This window comes from Heloderma suspectum, chromosome 2, assembly GCF_057233095.1.
Source record: "Heloderma suspectum isolate Gila_16-S chromosome 2, 16-S_ref, whole genome shotgun sequence".
Classification (NCBI taxonomy): Eukaryota; Metazoa; Chordata; class Lepidosauria; order Squamata; family Helodermatidae; genus Heloderma; species Heloderma suspectum.
Window position 1 is genome coordinate 93,599,170 of NC_139459.1, and position 22,481 is coordinate 93,621,650.

The 22,481-nt window shown below is 44.0% G+C and overlaps 1 protein-coding gene across 1 annotated transcript in view; it reads right to left on the minus strand.

The window, feature by feature from the left end:
- NTRK2 (neurotrophic receptor tyrosine kinase 2) overlaps positions 1–22,481 on the minus strand; it is a 252,017-nt gene that overhangs the window by 37,463 nt on the left and 192,073 nt on the right. Inside the window, exons 15-16 of the mRNA XM_084834187.1 lie at positions 9,896–10,026; positions 627–799 (exon numbers count right to left, since the gene is read on the minus strand). Of these exons, the coding sequence (XP_084690313.1) occupies positions 627–799; positions 9,896–10,026 (304 nt within the window). The remainder of the gene's footprint in view (positions 1–626; positions 800–9,895; positions 10,027–22,481) is intronic.

Consider the following 22,481-nt stretch of genomic DNA (forward strand, 5'->3'; position numbering starts at 1 on the left):
TATTATCTATTCTGTGTGGCAGCAACTCTCCAGACTGTTACCTAATCCTTTTAATTGGGGACACTTGGTACTGAATCTGGGATCTTCTACATGCAAAGCACATGTTCTAGTACTGAGCTACAGTCCCTCTCCTGTGGAGTTATGCTACTTTCAAAACAATGGTGGACAACTTTGCATTATTTTAGTTCATTTATTTGAAATACTTTATCCTACCTTTCCCAAGTGCAAGGCAGCATACAATGACAAACAAAATTAAAACACATTGTATTAAAACACAAACAATGAAATATCAGGGCTCCATTCTCACTACTGGGAATCACAATTGGGCACCTGATTGTGGACTCCACTCCACAAACGCTTGTGTCGTAAAAAAATGTCTTAAGGTGCCATTCTATGCATGTTTACACTGAAAAAAGTCCTATAACTCCCAACGTGCCTCACCCAATTGGCTGGGGCATGCTGGGAGTTGTAAGACGTTTTTCTGTCTAAATATGCATAGGATTGCACCCTTAGTTTTTAAGGTGCCACAATTCTGTTGTTTTTGCTGAAACTGACTAACACAGCTACACTACTGGAAGTTATTCCCACTATTGTACATCATTAGAAGAAAGTATTTATGCATTTACCTGAGGAATTTGTTGAGATCCCCATGCTTCATGTATTCAAAGACCATGATGAGAGGATCCCCCTCCACACATACTCCATAAAACTTCACAATGTGCTCATGCTGCAAGTTTGTTAGTAGTTCTGCCTCTCGGTGGAAGTCTTTGCGGGCATTATCGCTAGCATCTTTTAGTGTCTGCAAAGGAAAGAATCAAATGAAGTGAAGAGAAAGGTACACATTTTCAGAAACTTGGCAAGTACCTTTTAGTCTTGGGAAGAATTGTGCAGTTGGAAGAAGCTGGCCCATGTGGTTTGATATTGCTACAGTTCCTGACACAGATAATCAGAGACTCCAAGGCAGCCACTTTGTGGTGGAGCCCAGGACAGTTTCTCAAATTGCCAAATGTGCCCATGGTCCAAAAAAGTTGCCTACCCTTGTCCTTTGTCTTCTGTTATCTTCTCTTACATGATGCCAAGTTGACTTCCATTCTCTGTCCTTGGACAACTTTCTTCCCCTGTTGCTATTGTTACTGTTGAATTCAATAGCATGGTGATCGTTCTCCTCAGAAATATTGCACTCAAATATGAAGAATCAGGACACAGTCTGTATTGCAAAATGGAATTATTCTGCAAGGGACTGCACTGCTATAACCATACCTGTTTGCCAGATATGGCTGCATTTACACAGCAAAGGGGCTCCAGTATTTTGAAAACCCACGCCTCTCACAGTACTGAAAAACAGGTCATCATAAAACTTCATTGGGAGTTCAAATGGAAGTGTGTGTGTGTATCATACATTTTCAGAAACTTGCCAACTACCTTTTAGTCTTGGGAAGAATCGTCCAGTCAGAAGAAGCTGGCCCATGAGCTTTGATACTGCTATAGTTCCTGACATAGATAATCAGAGACCCCCATGGCAGCCATTTTGTGGTGGAGCCCAGAACAGTTTCTCAAATTGCCAAACGTGCACCGCTCTTAAATAACATTTTACAGAACCTCCCAAGATGGCATAGTGCACTTGTACTTTTGATCTCGAGAAGCAGCTGAATTGTATGATAGAGCTGTTGCTGTGGAAACTATACACTGGCTGTCAACAGCCAAATGCACAACACCTCTAAACCCAGATAGGCTATTGACATTTGAGAATTATTGCCACTCAAACATCTTTATAACATCCTCTAATTGCTTTTGTCCTCTGTGCAGTCTTCAGAGTAGTAGAAACTCCCTTAATCAAAGTTCAGTTTGTCCCCTTTGTGTCTGCCTCCCACCCTGACGACAGCCCTTTTCAATCATTCTGTACAGGGAGCAGAATGTGCATTGGGGAGGGGGAGCATTTCAGTGTCAGACTCTGCCTCAGAACTACATGTGTTCATTAAACAGTCCCACAAGAGCTCCTGTGCACATGGGTGTGTGTGTGTGTGTCTTCAGGTGTTCTATGGACAGATGTAGATTCGGGCAGAGCCACCGAAATGCCACCTCCTGCTATGCATGTTCACCATCCTTGCACTGAACTATTGAAAATAGCATATGTCTTCTGCCATATGGTGCTGGTTTTGACCTATAAAGCCTTACATGGCTCAATACCAAAATACCTGATGGGGCGCCTCTCCCAGCATGAACTGATCCATATACTACATTCTGCATCTAAGGCCCTCCCCTTCCGGGAGACTCGAAGGGTGGGAACAAGGGAGAGGGCCTTCTCGGTGGTGCCCTCCCCCCAATTATGGAATGATCTCCCTGACAAGGCTTGCCTGGTGCCAATATTGTTATTTTTTCAGCTCCAAGTTAAAACTGCTCTCTTCTCTCAGGCATTTGGCAGCATATAATGAGTTTTTAATCAGGTCCTGAATTGTCTTTGGTTGATTGTTTAAAAATTGTTTTAGATATATGTTGTCTGCGTGTGTGCTGTCTGTTTATATGTTTTTATGTACATGGTTTTGCACTTTATGTAATGTATTTTAATGCTTCTTAAGTTTTGTGAACCACCCAGAGAGCTTCTGCTATGGGGCAGTATAGAAATATAATAAATGAAATGAAATATGGCTCTCTGTATCTGGAATCCATCTCTCAAGGGCTTCTTCTTTTTTAAAGTATTTCTTAAACCATCCTAACCAAAACAATGTAACAGGGATATCTTAAAGTGAAGAGAAAACTCACTTTGGTAATTACAATTATCAACTCTACTGATAACCAATTCTGCCTCTTGTTACTTGATTTTTTAGCTGCTATTTTTGTATTTTTTATTTAAGAAGTTGATGCTTTAAGGGTGAACAGGTGGGATACAAATCCCTTAATTAATATACAAATAAACAAGTTGTACAGAAGACTACAATTTAGGCTCTAACCTATTGCTGGTGTGTATTCTTAGAATTCTATAGCCTTGCTTCCATATGAAAGCAGCAAAGAGGGGCACTAGTAGAACACCTACATCAAATAATCTCATTCAGCATCCAGTAATCTTCTGTAGTTGATTGTTTGTTGATGGGTATGGTTTTCTCACTAATCTTTTTCTCACCCCCTTTGAAAAGAGGGTCAGTTTGTCCAATTTTCTCTGAATATCCTCCACATATTTTTGTGGCAGCCACCACTTCCCTCCCCCCTCTGTCTGTCTGTCTGTCTCTCTCTCTCTCTCTCACACACACACACACACACACTGCCCTAGAATGATGCTTGCGAAGTCCAGCACATTGCAGAGGATGCAAAATGGCACCCTTGTTGCCCATACAATTAATGCTCCAAAGAAACTCTTGAGACAATTTCTCCTCTCCTAGGAGAATATTTGGCAATATGGTTCCCCCCTCCCCACCACCTTATTTACACCACCCACAAATAGGGTGGAGAATTTTGGGAGGCCATTTTCACTCAGTTCTGTCTCTCCATCTGCTTGCAGTTAGAGGGCTTACATTGAGCCTGTATGTCACTTAAATGTCAGTTAAATCCTTCTGCACAGAAGCTGGCTCAGTAATGGTCTCATACAAATCAAACTCCCTCCAAACAGACTGAAAGTAAAAATAAACCTGAGTCAACTTTTTTTCCAAAGAGGTCAAGCAGAGCTTCATCTCTCTCTCTCTCTCTCTCTCTCTCTCTCTCGCTCCTTTTTATACATAAAACCCATTTTTTTATTAACTTTCCTTCTAAAGTTATGTATTGATGAAAGATGATTTGCCATCCCCATCCCCCCACCCCGCCCCAGCACAGCATTTAGAGTTTTAGTCTTCCCACAGGGCACAATAACAGCTATTTCCTAACATGCATACACAATGCTGTTCTGGGTTGCCCAGCAACAGCAAGGAGGCATGTCAAAGATCCAATGAATGAAAAGAAAATGTGAGGATACTTGAACATTAAGTTAGATGATGTTCCCTTCTGGGGCCAGTTACTCAGCTTCTCCTCTACCTAAAATCCTTCTGAAATGGACATATTAAATCACAAACCACAAATTTCAGCCTGGAAAATAAGCCTTCCTTTAGAACTGGGTATTTTATAGGAAAGAGGAGGGGGGTGGGAGAGAAATATCCCCTAGATTTACAGCAGAATTCTATACATGTTTACTCAGAATTAACTCCCACTGTCCTAGGGCTAGATGAATTCATTTCGGTTTCACTTGCTTCATTTTTCCAGCCTTAGGTTTGTTTTGTCCCACTCCTGCATCCATTTGCAATTTTTGAGAAATGTCCACACAAACTTTTTTTAACACATTTTCGTGTGCATTTCTCCCAATAAAGGCATTTTTGCACCCATTTTTTCCTAATAGAAGCATTTTTTGCAAGCAATTTCCCCTAATATAATATGTTTTTGTATGCATTTTTTAATTGGAGAACTGCATCACAAAATTTGGAAAAGTGCAAATATCCAGCTGTGTTTTGTTTCTTGTACTGCTTTGGAAAGTACAAAGAAGGTAAATTCACATAATGTGAACCAAATTAATGCCTTCCCCACCCCTACACTGTTCTCATAGGGGTTAAAATATGGTGTATATTCACAGGTTTGCAGCCTCTGTGTGTGTGTGCATGTGTGCAGGTTTTCTTACATTATTTGTGCTCTTACATTCTGTCTGTATATCAAGGTGATAAGAATAGTGTTAACAACAAGGGAACTCTGACTGAGAACTAAAGTGTAACTATACACTCAGAGCTCCAGATCTGTCAAATCTCATACATAGCAAATCTTGCACATAGTGTTGCTCACATCTTCAAACTGTATTCACTGAATGGTTGAGGGGGAGGTGGGGAGAGGAGTAGCACTGTACCCACTGGTCCTGCCCATGACTTCTGTGTGTCCACTGGAGGGGGCGAATGGAGCTTTGCACACATACTGCTGTAAGTTTGGCCACAGCATGAAGAACTTCATCAGGAGGGCTTTAAACTGAATCCTACGGGGAAGGGAGATGTAATGTTGGGGGTAATGATGGATGTAGGCGCATGCACTGCAACGGAGAGAACAGCTCTGATAGCGCCCAATAATAGTCTTCAGACACATGTAGGAAGAAAGCCAGACTATGAAGCACACGGTCTTCGATGTCTATATACTAATGCCCAGAGTATGGGAAACAAACAGAATGAACTTGAACTCTTAATACAGGAGGGAAATTATGACTTGATAGGTATAACTGAGACTTGGTGGGATGACTCTCATGACTGGAATACAGCAATTGAAGGATATAACTTGTTCAAAAAGAACAGGAGGAACAGAAAGGGAGGCAGGGTTGCACTGTATATGAAAAATACATATCTCTGCACAGGAATACAGGAGGATGAGCTTGGTAGCCCCATCGAGAGCATCTGGATCAAAATAAATGGAGCAAAGAATAAAAGGAACCTGGTGGTCAGAGTCTACTACCGACCATCCAATCAAGGAGAAGACGAGGATGAAACTTTTGAAAAGCAAATAGCCAATGTTTTAAGGAAGCATGATGTAGTAGTAATGGGGGACTTCAATCTCCCCGATATTTGTTGGGAGACAAATTCTGCAAAACATGTCCCCTCCAGGAAATTCCTGACTTGTGTGGCGGATAACTTCCTCCTACAGAAAGCAGAGGAAGGAACTAGAGGATCGGCTATCCTTGACTTGATCCTAACCAACAGAGATGACTTCGTGGATAAAGTAGCAGTTACAGGAACTCTGGGGGAAAGCAACCATGTTGCACTTGAGTTCTTGGTTCTAAGGGAAGCAAAATCCGAGTGTAGACAAACAGGTACCCTGGATTTTAGGAAAGCTGATTTTAATAAACTCAGAACAATGATCAGTAAGGTCCCATGGCAAGCGACTCTAACGAGAAAAGGAGTCCAAGATGGGTGGGAGCTTTTAAAAAAGGAAATTCTCAAGGCACAATTACAAACAATTCCAACAAGAAGAAAAGGTGGAAGACAAAAGAAGAAGCCAATGTGGCTTCACAAAAAGCTTAGGGATGACCTGAAAACAAAGAAGGACACATATAGGAAGTAGAAAGAAGGCCAAGTAACAAAGGAAGAGTACAGGCAGGTAGCACAGAATTGCACGGATGGTGTCAGGAAGGCTAAAGCTAAGAACGAGCTGAGGTTAGCGAGGGATGCTAAAAACAACAAAAAGGCTTTCTTCAGCTATGTGCATAGTAAAAGGCAGAGGAAAGAAATGGTTGTTCAGCTATTAAATAAGGATGGCAAAACGATAACAGATGACAAAGAAAAGGCAGAAGTGCTCCATTCCTACTTTGGCTCAGTCTTCTCCCAAAAGAGGGTCTATGAGCCCCCTGGCAAAGGCGAAGTACAGGCTGAAGGGGCAGGATTGCAGCTTGAGATTGACAGGCATATGGTCAAGGAACACCTAATTACTTTGAATGAGTTCAAATCTTCAGGGCCAGATGAACTGCATCCTAGAGTAATAAAGGAACTGGCAGAAGAACTCTCAGAACCGCTGTCTATTCTCTTTGAGAAATCATGGAGGACGGGGGAAGTGCCAGATGACTGGAGGAGGGCTAATGATGTCCCTAACTTCAAAAAGGGTAAAAAGGAGGAACCTGGGAACTACAGACCAGTCAGTCTGACATGAGTCCCTGGGAAAATTCTGGAGCAGATGATAAAGCAATCCATCTGGAAGCACCTTGAAAACAATGCAGTGATTACTCAAAGCCAACATGGATTTGTCAAAAACATGTCCTGCCAGACGAATCTGATCTCATTTTTTGATCAAGTAACCTCCCTTGTGGACTGTGGGAATGCTGTAGACATCATATACCTCGACTTCAGCAAAGCTTTCGACAAAGTGCCCCATGATATCCTGGTGAGCAAACTAGCTCAAAGTGGGCTAGATGAAATAACGATCCAGTGGATCCACAGTTGGCTACAGAATCGGACTCAAAGAGTGCTTATCAATGGGACCTTCTCAACTGGGGAGAGGTAACGAGTGGGGTACCGCAGGGCTCAGTCCTGGGCCCAGTGCTCTTCAACATTTTTATTAATGACTTGGAGGAGGAGGTGCAGGGAATGCTGATCAGATTTGCAGATGACACAAAATTGGGTGGGATAGCTAATACTCTGGAAGACAGAAACAAAATTCAAAGTGATCTGGATAGACTGGAGCGCTGGGCAGAAAACAACAGAATGACATTTAATAGGGATAACTGCCAAGTTCTGCACCTAGGAAAAAGAAACCAAATGCACAGTTACAAGATGGGGGATACGTGGCTCAACAACACTACAAGCGAGAAAGATCTTGAAATTGTTGTCGATCACAAGCTGAATATGAGCCAACAGTGTGATATGGCTGCAAAAAAGGCAAATGCTATTTTGGGCTGCATTCATAGAAGCATAGCTTCCAAATCCCGGGAAGTACTAGTTCGCCTCTACTCAGCACTGGTTAGGCCTCATCTGGAGTACTGTGTCCAGTTCTGGGCACCACACTTTAAGAAGGATGCAGACAAACTGGAGAGGGTTCAGAGGAGGGCAACAAAGATGATCATGGGACTGGAAACAAAGCCCTATGAAGAGAGACTGAAAGAACTGGGCATGGTTAGCCTTGAGAAGAGAAGACTGAGGGGAGATATGATAGCGCTCTTCAAGTACTTGAAAGGTTGTCACAGAGAGGAAGGCCAGGATCTCTTCTTGATCATCCCAGAGTGCAGGACACGGAATAATGGGCTCAAGTTACAGGAAGCCAGATTCCGGCTGAACATCAGGAAAAACCTCCTGACTGTTAGAGCAATACGACAATGGAACCAATTACCTAGGGAGGTGGTGCGCTGTCCCACACTGGAGGCGTTCAAGACGAGGCTGGACCGCCATCTGTCAGGGATGCTCTGACTTGGATTCCTGCATTGAACAGGGGGTTGGACTCGATGGCCTTGTAGGCCCCTTCCAACCCTACTATTCTATGATTCTATGATTCTATAAGTGCAGATTGGCAACTCTGCAAAAGGCTTCATCCCTCATGTCGTGAACAAGGCCTATGTGCATAGAAGGTTTTGGTACACCTTCTGTTGCCTGAACATATCTGCTTGCATGAGGATTGGATCCCATCCCACCTGTCCATGCATTCAGCAAACAGGCCTTGTCACACAGTACATCAAGATTCTATTTGCCTTACAGTGACAGCAACTAAGATCACATCCACAATTCAGAAAAATAAGAATGAGCATTATTCTTGAACCATAACAAACATTTCCCCCTTTTTTCCTGACCTATTTATATGATTTTTTTTAAAAGCAGAAGACGAACCAACATTCTCAGAATGATGCAGCTTTTCTCTGGACAAAAACAGCTGGTTGACACGTAATCTGGGTGCATAGGTTATCCAAGTGACAGACTCACATGCCCTTTCCTATTGCTGCCTGAGGTGACAGACAAGATGCCCCCTGTACTCCATGGACAAAAGCCAACCTGACTGGCAGCTGAAGCTTACTTCAATGCTGGCGATGGGACAGCACAGGGCAGGCTGCATGGCACACACAGATCTATCCTCCAATAGCTCCTCGCCCCCCCCGCCCCGCCCCCCCGTCCCCAGCATCTGCTCCCTGAGGCGGCCAATCCACTCTGCTCAATGGTAGAACCAGCCCTATCCTTTAACAATTACCAGGGGGTTGTGTAAGAATCTGTCTGATCAGGCCCTGCTTGTCTGAAGCATTCCCTTCTCTTTGCAGAGGACTGATGATGTGAGCAGAGCCTACTTCTATGTGGGCATTTTTGCATTAAGAACATATGCACAATGGGGGACAGCATGGATATCTGATGCAGCCAAACCATGTGTGAGTTAACCAGTAAAGTACTCTAACCATGGGCCAAACTAAACAAGCAAATAACTTAGGTGAAGCTGATTGCTGTAACACTGAAGGAATGTGGAGGAAACAGAGAAAGGTTGAGTGTGGGGAAGTTCTGCATACGCATGAGACACAGAGAATTTTGGTTGTATCCAGCCCTTGTGTGAATGGACATCTGCTTGCACAGTGGGACTTCTGCTCACAAGATGGGACTTCCCCATCCTCTTCCTCCTTGCAGCCCCCCTGCATGCCGCAAATCTGTCCCATCCTCTTCCTCCTTGCAGCGGGGAGGCGGAAATCTGTTCTGCCAGCTGTTTCCTCCTGCTGGAGGAAGGACACCGCTGGATACAATCCAATATGTGCACGCGCATGTGAGAGAGAGAGAGAGACATTTGCCTGGCATCATCTTTGTGTGTTTTTTGGTGCCAGGTGAAGACCGTTTTGTTGACTTAGGCCTTTTAAATACTTCTAAATAACTCATGTCTTATGGTCTTGGCCCTCAGTTTTAACATCTTCTTTTAATTTTGTTTTTAGTTTTAAGTAGCTTTTATAGTTTTCTATTGCATTTTAATTGTTGTATTTTGTTATGTGAGCTGCTCAGTGAGCTTGTATTCTGGAGTGGCTATATCAGTTTAGTAAATAAATAAATAAAATATATGGTGAGGGGGTGACAACCTTCAAGAAACCATTCAGTGGAAGTAAGGTGCATTTGAACACCAGGGCTCAACCATGGAGTGTATTTGCAGTACCAGGGCTCTGCCCTGGAATACGTGAAACAAGAGAGACTCTGTTGGTCATGTGCAGAGTGCCTTTTCCTGAATAAATATAACTAGAATTTGATATTGTGAAGAACAGCTTCCATTTCAAAGGGTTGTGACTTTCAGGTAAGCAGTAGCCCTGACTCTTCATATTTGGAGAGAAATCTTCAGATTTCCCATTAAGCTTTGCAAGTTTCACTGTTGGTGGTCCTACCTTCTACAGAAATCTTTACAACTGAAAACAATTCCATGGCAACATATCGCAACCATTACATTAATAGTAGTAGAAACGTGTTGCCTTTACCTTCACCGCAACCAAGATCTTGTCCTGCTCAGGACACAAGTTATAACATTCAGCCAAGAAGACTTTCCCAAAGGCTCCTTCTCCCAGCTCCCTTTTGAGAACAATGTTGTGTCGTTTGATGTGCTGAACAACTGTGAAATTGAGATAAAGTGAGGATTAGCAATGCATTTCTTGGAGGGAGGGCAACAAAAGTGCATCCATATAAAAACCTGGCATGTAGAGGGTGGGCAATCGTCCTCTTTTACGGAGGGCAGTCCTCTATTTGAAGGGTGGTCCTCTCCAATTCCAGTTTAAAGAGAAAGAACCATAGGAACTGTTGCTCATCAACACAAAGCACCTGGACAACAGACTGAACAGGCAGGCACACAGGTCACCTGGTCAGAGTCTTCAACACTATTGTGAGATGTGCTGTACTTCTATCTAAATTATTATTTCTAAATTTGCATCTAGACATAAAATTTGCATATGCACATTTTAAGCAAATCACTGTCCTCTTTTATAGTGATACATTTCCTCTTTTCTGGCGATTCGTAAGTGGCCCCTAGACATGACCATTCCTGTCCCCAAACAGCTCCTGTGTTTCTATTAGTTCTGCGGCATTGAAAAATGGGGCTGATAATGCTTTTGCCTCCCACAGAGATGGAGTGGTGGAAAAGGTCTTACAAAATGAATGATGCTCTGCCATTCAGCTGTTTAAGGCACAGAGCTGTCGTTAAGGGCCAAGACCTATGTACCACACATACTGCTTACAAGCAAAACAAATAAAAACAAAGTCATCTGTTAATCTTTCTTTTTTTAAATAAAAAACAAAGAGTCATAACTCTTCAAGAACAGCCAAAAGCTGCTCTGCAAAACATGTGTGAACGGAAATATAGATAGCTCATATATAGATATACATAGTCTAACACTGGAAAAAGGCAAGACAGATCCAGAGTAGGAAAAAGGAATGTACGAACTAAGTGAACAAACCAAGCTATGTTCACTTTAGTAGCTGAAAACCTTAGCTGGTTTTAATCCTGCTACCAACTGCATAGCACTTGGAGGAGAGTAAGAGGGAAAAAGGTAAAGTATGAAGGATCACAGAGTTGGAATAGAAGCAATGGGACACTGTGGCCAACCTCCTGGTTTGAGACAGAATATCCTACATTTAAAGAATCTCTGACACATGACTAGGTAACCTGGTGCCCTCCAGAGGATTTGGAGTGCAATTCCCAGAATTCCTGACCATTGGGCATGCTGACTGGGGCTGATGAGAATTATCCATCATAACATCCAAAACATCTGGAGGACACAACGTCGTCGACACCTGCTGAGTCTGAAATACGCCTGACCAACCTTTCAGCAGAAATTACTGTAGAGCAAGACAAGATTCCACAGTCATTCCAGGCAGTTATCTTATCTCACTGCTAAACTGTGTTTGATGACATCTACAGATTGTCCTAGACCAGGGTGCAGAACCTCTTTCAATCCAAGGGCCGAATTCCATTGCAGAGAAGCTCTCTGGGGCCGCATCTCAGTAGTGGGTGCGGCCAAAGGCAAAAGGGGCAGGTAGGGATGTCAGAGAATTTCGCCACGAATCTCGGGGAGGCCGAATGCCAGCACATTCGGCCCCCCGAAATTGGTGGCGAAACAGTCTGCCCCCCCGCCCCCCCCGGGACGGGACTTACCTTGGGCGAATCTTCCTGGCGGCGGCAGCTCCGGTTCGGCAGTGGTTCGGCGGCCGGTCTTCCGACCGGCTGCCGCCGCCACCATTTCCAGTAAAAAAACCAAAAAAAGTGATAGGCTACGTAAAGATTTATGTAGCCTATCATGGCTAGATTTTTAAAAAATACCGTGATAGGCTACGTAAATGTTTACGTAGCCTATCACGGCTGAGTAAAAAACAAACAAACAAAACCGCGCGTACGCAAATGGCGGCGCCCATGGGCGCCGCCATTTGCGTTCCTTCTTTTGGCACGTCTAGTCTACGTAAACATTTACGTAGACTACGGCGAAAATAAGGGGAACACAAATAGCGTAGCGTCTACGCTATTTGCGTTCCCCTTATTTTCGCCGTAGTCTACGTAAATGTTTACGTAGACTAGACGTGCCAAAAGAAGGAATACAAATGGCGGCGCCCATGGGCGTCGCCATTTGCGTACGCGCAGTTTTTTGTTTTTTGTTTTACTCAGCCGTGATAGGCTACGTAAACTTTTACGTAGCCTATCATGGCTGACTGCAGGGACGCAAATGGCAGCGGCTACGGCCGCCGCCATTTGCGGCCTGGCCGGCCAGGATTCGGGGATGGAGGGATGAAGCGCCTCCCCCCCGGCCAGAATTTCGGGGGGGAGGGACGGAGCGCCTCCCCCCTGGCCAGAATTTCGGGGGGGAGGGACGAAGCGCCTCCCCCCCACCGCGAATCAAATTTCGTTCAAGGTAAGTGACTTTCGTACATCCCTAGGGGCAGGCATAAAATGCCAGCATATTTTAGCTTAAAGCTCTTATTGGCAGTAACAATGTATTAGGTGTTTCAACCTTTTAGAATGGGGAAAAAACTGCACAAAAGCCAGGAAATCACCCAGCTTTCAGTAGATGGGAGAACCATTCCCTTTCTTTGCAGAGGATTGGGTTTTGGGCCACAGGAAGGGGTGTGGCCTTCAAGGGAATCCATGAGGTCCTGTACCTTTGCACTAGACCACTGCAAATACCTCTAGGCTCAGGTGTGCAACAGTACCCTCATTGGTGCATGCTTGAGTGTGGGTTGTTGTTGAATGATGGGTTGTTTGTTGAACTGTGGGTTAACATGTTTTCTGAACCCAGGGCATTTTCTACAGGGTGGCTTGTTAACAATGCAGTGTGGCTTGTTAACCAACCTGAACAACCCAACAACAAACCATGGGTTCTCAAGGTGGCTTGTTCAAGAAAAATAAGCCACACTGCATGGTTAACAAGCCACCCTGCAGAAAGTGCCCTGGGTTCACGCTACTTAACATGCTAACCCTACAGTTCAGCAAACAAACCATGGTTCAAAAACAACCCACACTCAACCACTGAGTGAGAGTTAGCGTGTTGTGTGAAGCCAGTATATGTGTGTCTGTCTGTATCTATTATTTATTTGATTTAATAGATTTTACTCATCTTATCTTCAAAAAGAAATCAAAGTGGCTAATAAGAACTATAAAAATAACAAATGACATCAAAATGACCTCTATAATATTCCCCCCAAAATGAAAAAGACCAAGTCAAAACAGAGCAAAGAATGGCATAGTAACACATAATGAACTAATTCAAATAGAAAACCTTAACAAATGCATTAAGACAACAGTAAAATAAAAAAAAAAAATGTCACCAAATTATTACCAGGATTCTTTGGTGGAAGCCATGATAGCTAAACTGGAATAAGACCAATAAAAGTTTGTAGTGTGGCCAGGCTACTACAATCCTTACCAAATAAAGCCCAACAACCCCTAACGGGGCTAACATCTGTTGATGTGAAACAAGTTGTAATGACTTGCAAGTACTGAATTTATCTGCAATTACCACAAGGTATGGTGATGGTCACCAACTTAGATGGACTTCAAAAGGGAATTAGACAAATTCAAAGAGGATACAGCTATCATGGGAACTAGGGATGCCGGAGAAATTCGAGACGGACTAAAAAGAGCTTGGATTTCTAAGAATCTGAACTGTGGAATCCACTGTGGAGTGACCCCCTCAGGCTGCACGGAGTCTGTGGACTTTCAGATTTTTTTTTAACTTTCCCGAAATGTATGCCTATTTATTTGTAGGAAAATACGCACGTTTCTGCTGAGGAAAAGTTGAATGGAATAGGGGAAAATTCGCATCCGTCTGTGAGCGGACGATGCAACAGAAGGCACCTGACAATCCGCAAAAAACATATAAAACGGATTTCACACAGTCCATACATCCCTAATGGCAACTAGTTATGATGACTGTATGCTACCTCCAGGATGAGAGTCAGCATGTCTCTGAATACCAATTGCTGTGGAACAGCAGTGGGAGGTGTGCTCTTGTGTGCATGTCCTGCTTGTGGGCTTCCCACAGGCAGCTGGTTGGCCACATTGGGAAAGAGGATGCTGGACTAGGATGGCCTTTGGTCTGATCCAGCAGGGCTCTTCTTATGATCTTATTTGCAAAAGAACCCAAGTAAATTCTGGGATATACTCACAAGGATGGAAAATAGATTGGCTCCCATTCTAGAAGGAAGTATTGTTAAGAACAAATGGGACAGCCATTTGGGGGGGGGGATTTAATGAGCCTAACCTTCCTAGTTCTTCTTTTGGGGTTTCTATTGAATGTAACTGAACATTGCTGGGAGAATATTTCAACAGACAGGGCCAAGTCATTAATCTTAAAACAAAAAAATGGTAAAGCTCCTGGAGAAGATGGTCTTCTACCAGCCCTCTTTACCACATTCCCTGACTGGTGGGCCCCAATATTTGCATATTTTCCTCAACTAACATCACAGGGATTTTGCCTCCGAGTTGGTCATTGGCTACTGTGGTTCCAATTTATAAAAAGGGGTCTAGGAATGATCCAGCAAATTATAAGCCAATTAGTCTATTCGATGTTCCAGGGAAGATTTATGCCAGATCTTTTCTACAAAAACTAGAGGATTAGGTGGAAGATCATGCTTTGCTTGTCCCAGAACATGCTGGCTTTCATCCAGGTCGACCAACTCTAGATAACTGCTTTATGCTGAAATACATTATTGATACTTAGGTTCTTATTTTAATAGTAGTTGGAGAGGAAACTACAGAACTGGGGTGCTAAAATTGTTGTGAAAAAGGGTGCATGGTGTGGCTTTAAAAGGCTTTGAGGAAAGAAAGCATTCATTTTTGACAGGACCAAGGTCATCAGTCATCCTGGAATATGTCTGATTCTCAAGGCTGAGGGCGCTGTGCAGAAAACGATCCTGAACAAGACACTGCTTCAAGAAATAAATTAAAAGGAAGAAAACAGGCCATGTATCTCTTGCCACTTCCGTTTTTTATGTCTTCAACAGCTGCTTCTCTTTATTACATTGCAAAGAAAATTTCTGGAAGGAGAGGGAAAAAATTCACATAAACCAGGAAGAGAAAGTACGTTCTCTTTTAATTAAATCCAACCTACTCTGTGGCTCCCATCACTTGCCCCTCTTAAATTACACTGTCACTTACTCCGTCTGTTTCATTCAACAACCAGGATAAAGAAGATATTTCATTCTAGCGTAAATGATTTACACTTTTGCTCTGAGGTAAAAAGGGGAGAGGGGAAATATGACAAGATGGAGCAGTATTGCCAACAGAGCTTGTGCAACTGTTTTCTGCCAAAGAACTTGCAGCTGATAGACTAAAATCTTGGATCCTTCAGCATTTTCTTTGAAGTCTGTTTCCCTCCCACCCCTGCATGTGCTCTCTCTCTCTCCCCTTTTGTTAAATAAACAGATATAAAAAAAGATGTAGTGCTTAATATACTGGACCAGACACATGGCTTGGCTACTATGTTTGCAACTAACTATACCAAGCATCTGTATTTGTTTTGCAATTGCTTGAGATGACGTGAACGTAAAGGGGAGGAAAGGATATAGCAGTGAAGGAAAGTTTATTTGCTTTCCTTATACCACACTTAACTCTTGCATAGATTGCTATAAAATGCCAATATCCCACTTGTAAACAAAAGGGCCTTAATATAGGGAAAAAGGAAAACCGTAGTTGTAGTTCCATGCACTCCAACTTACTGGAGAGTAGGTATGAGTAAGGAATTTGTTTGGTTTGCATTTCAGTATGAATTTCCCAGATTCAACCAGAACAGGAACCAGAGGGCAGCATCTAACTGTGTCATTCCCTTAGCACAAATGGTGTGCTAGCAGAAGGTAGGTTCTGAACTATGATCAAGAGAAGAATCCAACTAAAGTTACATTTGTGCAGCACGGTTGCACGAGCGGTTGTGCATTATGCCTGTGAACCCCGTTGTGCATAACTCTTGTGCAACCCATTGTGCAACCGGTTGGGAAACTGCTTGTGCAACAGAAAGATACAGCAGAGCTCCACTACTGGTATTTGATAGATGCAGCAGTTGGATGTCAAAATCCATCCTTTACCGATGTTTGAGATGCAGTTCACCCGTACCCGCACACACACGTACATCTGGAAAAATGTCTGTCACAAATGTGTACGTCTGAAACGGTGTGTACAAAAAAGGCATATATTTCAGAAAACGCTTCTATGAACATCTGAACCTGTGCTTATATATCCATCTATGTAGCCTGCTATTGTCTACCAACAGCAGCTTCCCAATGCTCTGGCAAGGGACCCACTGTGCCTGCTACTTGAGATCTTTTAGCTAGAAAAGCTAGGGACTGACCACGGGTCCTTCTGCATGTGCTCTACTCAGCTATGACCCCTCCAAAGTAAACATGCAGTGCTGTAGATGGCCAATATTTACCTGGCCACTGAGGGCAACTGACAGCCACTGAAGCCGGACCTTGTGGTGAAAAGAAATGCTCACTGGATTCACCACGAGTTGGAGCCTACTGTTTGGTCATGTGACTTGGTGGTGGGGATCTACCTGAATCTCCGCACACAGGACAATTAGGCTGGCTCTCTAATATGATTTAGGCCTGAGAGCTAGACAAACATCGCCCTTGCAATTCATCGAAGTGTGCATTCTCATTCTCCCTCTCTCTGAATCTCTCTCTTTGACTTGATAATTGCAATGTTCTGTGCCATGCAGCTGTCACTAAGGAACAGGAGCTGCCCAAACACTTCCGCAGCACAATGAATGCCAGTTTATTGGCTGATTTATCACACGATAATGAACTCGCTCACAGCCTTCCATCCATAGCATGGGAAGCAGAGGAAGATGGGCCGCAGGCTTGGACATTTTGTTCTGATACATCTGAAAGGAGAGGAAACAATCAGGAGAATTTGTATCCACAGTTGCCCCACACACATAACCCACTGTTACTTAAAAAGTGGGCACCAGGCAAGCATCCAAGGCTGGTTGGTATTCACAAAAGGGCATGGGTCCAATCTACCGGCAGATGCAAGGATTTGCTAAATAAGGGCATACGCATAAGGAGCAATGAAAAGCAAACACAGGGGGAAAAAAGTCAAAAACAGTTGAATAAACTTTATGCGGCCTTGACTTACTCAATTAGCCTAATGAACTTGACCTCACATCAATATTCATCAAACATTTTGAAGTTCTAAACTTACTCTATCTTGTGATTATATGTATTAAAATGTATTAAAATAATTATATGTATTAAAAAGAAGAAGGCCAGGATCTCTTCTTGATCATCCCAGAGTGCAGGACATGGAATAATGGGCTCAAATTACAGGAAGCCAGATTCCGGCTGAACATCAGGAAAAACTTCCTGACTGTTAGAGCAATACGACAATGGAACCAATTACCTAGGGAGGTGGTGGGCTCTCCCACACTGGAGGCATTCAAGACGAGGCTGGACAGCCATCTGTCAGGGATGCTCTGACTTGGATTCCTGCATTGAGCAGGGGGTTGGACTCGATGGCCTTGTAGGCCCCTTCCAACCCTACTATTCTATGATTCTATGAAAAACCTGCTCCTCCTCCAAGGAGCTTAGAACAGTGTACATCACTCCCCTCTTTTAAACAGGAAGTGACGAGTTCCAGGTCACCTAGCAAGCTTTGTGGCCATGCAGGGATTTGAATCATAGAATCATAGAATAGTAGGGCTGGAAGGGGCCTACAAGGCCATTGAGTCCAACCCCCTGCTCAATGCAGGAATCCAAGTCAGAGCATCCCTGACAAATGGTTGTCCAGCCTTGTCTTGAAGGCCACTTTGAGCTAGTTTGCTCATCAGGATATCATGGGGCACTTTGTCGAAAGCTTTGCTGAAGTCGAGGTATATGATGTCTACAGCATTCCCACGGTCTACAAGGGAGGTTACTTGATCAAAAAATGAGATCAGATTTGTCTGGTAGGACTTGTTTTTGACAAATCCATGTTGGCTTCGAGTAATCACTGCATTGTTTTCAAGGTGCTTCCAGATGGATTGCTTTATCATCTGCTCCAGAATTTTCCCTGGGATTGATGTCAGACTGACTGGTCTGTAGTTCCCAGGTTCCTCCTTTTTACCCTTTTTGAAGATAGGGACAACGTTAGCCCTCCTCCAGTCATCTGGCACTTCCCCCGTCCTCCATGATTTCTCAAAGAGAATAGACAGCAGTTCTGAGAGTTCTTCTGCCAGTTCCTTTATGACTCTAGGATGCAGTTCATCTGGCCCTGGAGATTTGAACTCATTCAAAGTAATGAGGTGTTCCTTGACCATATGCCTGTCGATCTCAAGCTGCAATCCTGCCCCTTCAGCCTGTACTTCGCCTTTGCCAGGGGGCTCATAGACCCTCTTTTGGGAGAAGACTGAGCCAAAGTAGGAATGGAGCACTTCTGCCTTTTCTTTGTCATCTGTTATCGTTTTGCCATCCTTATTTAATAGCTGAACCACCATTTCTTTCCTGTCTTTTGCTATGCACGTAGCTGAAGAAAGCCTTTTTGTTGTTTTTAACATCCCTCGCTAACCTCAGCTCATTCTCAGCTTTAGCCTTCCTGACGCCATCCCTGCAATTCTGTGCTATCTGCCTGTACTCGTCCTTTGTTACTTGGCCTTCTTTCCACTTCCTATATGTGTCCTTTTTTGTTTTCAGGTCATCCCTAAGCTTATTGTGAAGCCACATTGGCTTCTTCTGTTGTCTTCCACCTTTTCTTCTTGTTGGAATTGCTTGTGATTGTGCCTTGAGAATTTCCTTTTTTAAAAGCGCCCACCCATCTTGGACTCCTTTTCTCGCTAGCATTGCTTGCCATGGGACCTTACTGATCATTGTTCTGAGTTTATGAAAATCAGCTTTCCTAAAATCCAGGGTATGCATTTGACTACACTCGGATTTTGCTTCCCTTAGAACCAAGAACTCAAGTACAACATGGTCGCTTTCCCCCAGAGTTCCTGTAACTGCTACTTTATCCACGAAGTCATCTCTGTTGGTTAGGATCAAGTCAAGGATAGCCGATCCTCTAGTTCCTTCCTCTGCTTTCTGTAGGAGGAAGTTATCCGCCACACAAGTCAGGAATTTCCTGGAGGGGACATGTTTTGCAGAATTTGTCTCCCAACAAATATCGGGGAAATTGAAGTCCCCCATTACTACTACATCATGCTTCCTTAAAACATTGGCTATTTCCTTTTCAAAAGTTTCATCCTTGTCTTCTCCTTGATTGGGTGGCCGGTAGTAGACTCTGACCACCATGTTCCTTGTATTTTTTGCACCATTTATTTTAACCCAGATGCTCTCGATGGGGCTGCCAAGCTCCTCCTCCTGTATTTCTGTGCAGAGATACGTATTTTTAACATATAGTGCAACTCCACCTCTCTTTCTGTTCCTCCTGTTCTTTTTGAACAAGTTATATCCTTCAATTGCTGTATTCCAGTCATGGAAGTCAACCCACCATGTTTCAGTTACAGCTATCAAGTCATAATTTCCCTCCCATATTAAGAGTTCAAATTCGTTCTGTTTGTTTCCCATACTCTGGACATTAGTATATAGACATCGAAGGCCATGTGCTTCATAGTCTGGCTTTCTTCCTACATGTGTCTGAAGACTATTATTGGGTGCTATCAGAGCTGTTCTCTCCATTGCAGTGCATGCGCCTATGTCCATCGTTACCCCCAACATTACATCTCCCTTCCCCGTAGGATTCAGTTTAAAGCCCTCCTGATGAAGTTCTTCATGCTGTGGCCAAACACATTCTTCCCAGCCTTTGTGAGGTGCAACCCATCCCTAGCCAACAGCCCATCTTCCAGGAAGTATAGCCCGTGGTCCCAGAATCCAAATCTCTCTCGTCGGCACCACCTTCGTAGCCAGTCATTCACCCGGAGTATTTTTTGTTCCCTTTCTATCCCTCTTCTAACTACTGGAAGGATGGATGAGAAAACTATCTGGGCCCCAAAGTTCTTGAGTTTCCTTCCCAAAGCTTCAAAGTCTGACGTGATCTCTTCGTAGCTCCGCTTGGCCGTATCATTTGTTCCCACATGGATGAGAAGAAAGGGATACCTGTCAGTGGGCTTTATGAGTGCGGGCAACCTTTCAGTCATGTCTCTAATCTGTCCTCCCGGGAGACAACATACCTGGCGAGTCCATGGGTCTTCGCGACATACTTGGGTCTCAACCCCACGCAGCAAGGAGTCTCCCACTACTACCACTCTTCTCTTCTTCTTCTTGTAGGCCTGGGTTTCATCGCCTCTGTTTGACTGACCTTTAGCCTCTTGCTCATTCTCATGTAGGTTCCCCTGTGATCCTTCCTCTGCAGGCTATCCTCCAGTCTCATCTGCAAGTACCTGGAATCGGTTCCACAGCTCCACTGCTTCCACCGGTGCAGAGTGGCATCTAGTTCTTTTCTCCTAACTGTCACCCTTTTCCAAGGAGTATCCTCTATTCCATTTTTCTTCACCTCAGCATTTCCCACTGCCTCATCTTGCTGTTGCTCTTCAAGCTTCTGGTCTGCCCTTTGCTGCTGTAGTTCCCCCATTCTGTCCAAGAACTCTTCGTGTTCTCTTATTCCCCGGAGGGTTGACAGTCGCCGCTCCAGTCCACTTACTTTTTCCTCCAGCAGCGTGATCAACTTGCACTTGTTGCAGGTGTAGGCCATGTTGTTCTCCGGCAAGAAAACAAACATTGCACACACCTTGCAGGTCACCACCACTGGAGAGTCTTGTCCTTCCATAGCCTCTTTTCCCTTTTTGTGTCTAGCTTTGTGATTGTTCTAGACTAGCCTGTGCCTGCTCCTCTACTCAGTAGAGGTTAAAAGCAGAGTCCCACTGGTGTGAAAGTGTGTGTTACAAGACAAATAAATGGAAAAAAGTTAGTTAAAATAAAAAATTAAAATAATTAAAAAAAATGTTAGGGGCCTCCCCCTTGACCTCCCCTGGCCAACTCCTGTTTGCTCCCTCAGCCTTAAGGGCAAACTCCTGTCCGCTCGCTCTGTTCGCTCGCTCTCTGGGAGCTTGCCTGCTTCTGTAGTCCCTGGACCAGCTGGAGCAGCTTGCTCTGCTCTGCTCAGCTGGGAGGTGGGAAACATTTGAACCTGCTCCTCCTCAGTCTAAGTCACTCCTGGGCAGGGATAGCTTGACCACAGTGGTATAGGCATTAGTAACCTCAAGAATGGATTACAGCAATGTGCTCTATGTGGGGCTGCCCTTAAGGCTGATCTGGAAGCTGGAGCTAGTGCAGAATGCAGCAGCTTGGCTGTTGTCAGGAGCTCCCCTTTTCAGCATGTAACTCCTTTGCTGAGGGAACTGCATTGGCTGCCTATTTGCTACCAGGCCAGGTTTAAGGCATTAGTACTAGAGTACGAAGCCCTAAACAACTTGGGACCAGGATACCCGAGAGAGCACCTTCTGCCTTACCAACCTGCCCAGTCACTGCAGTAATCAGAGGGCATGTTCCTGGTGGCTCCACATGGACCCATGGCTTGGCTGGAGTCCGCCAGGAAAGAGCCCGCAGTGTGGCGGCCTGCAGAACTCCCTGCCTTTGGAGGTCAGGCAGGTGCCAACATTGTGTTCCTTCCAGCGCCTCCTGAAGACATTGTTATTTCTGGAAGCCTTCCTTGAGTGACCAGCTGCGGTTGATTAAATCTGGTCTTATCAGAACTTGTTTCTTTTAAAATGTTTTGTTTTAACATAGTGTTTTGTTCTTTTATCCTTGCTGTTCACTACTCCAAAATAGTTTGATGTGGAGCAGTATATAAATATTGTACATAAATAAATAAATAAATAAATCCAACACTCTAGCCACTTCAGTGCATGGGCTCTCATGTTGTGTATATGTGTGCAAGGATCAATGGGTTATGGCACTGAACTGAGTACTGTATTAGAACTTGGTATCTCCGACCCCTTCCTAAAACCACCCACAGCAAGCAGTTGGGAAGAAGTCACATAAAAAATCTAATGTGGATAAGTGAGATGCTTCTGCCAGCGTGCATTCAACCTGTTCAGGACTTGCTGAATGGTGGGGGAGAAGGCCTCACCAGGCTCAGGAGGCTATCACTTCCTGGAACACTATGGCCCTGAGGGCATCTCTGATTAATTAGGACCCCTAATTTTGCAGTGCTGGCTAGAACACATTTATAAGCATTCTGTAAAAGGGTAATGGACGCCGCCACAAATCATGTTTGCTTTACTCTCTTTTGCTGTTCACTACTGCATCTGAATCTTCCATTAGCAGTCACTCTGGACTTAACTGAACATTCTCTTCAGGTAAACAGTACATGTGCTTTCCTCTGTCTATCATCAATATACTGCTGCTAATTTTATCCTCGTTTACTTTTAATAGGCCTGCTAGCTTTCTTGAACTTGTCTCACATTCAGGAAGAATTTTGTTACTCCTACTGAACTTGTATGTTTTCTGTTATTTGATAATGAAAATTAAGTGACCTTGGGTTGTTTCCTTTTTGCCCTGGTGGCTCCCACCTTATGGAATGTTTTGCTCCTGGTATTTGGGAGACGCTAACTGGAGATAGCCAGTTAATTTGGGTACCAGTGAAAGATCCATTTCTTTGCTCAGGCCTTCCCCGAGTGA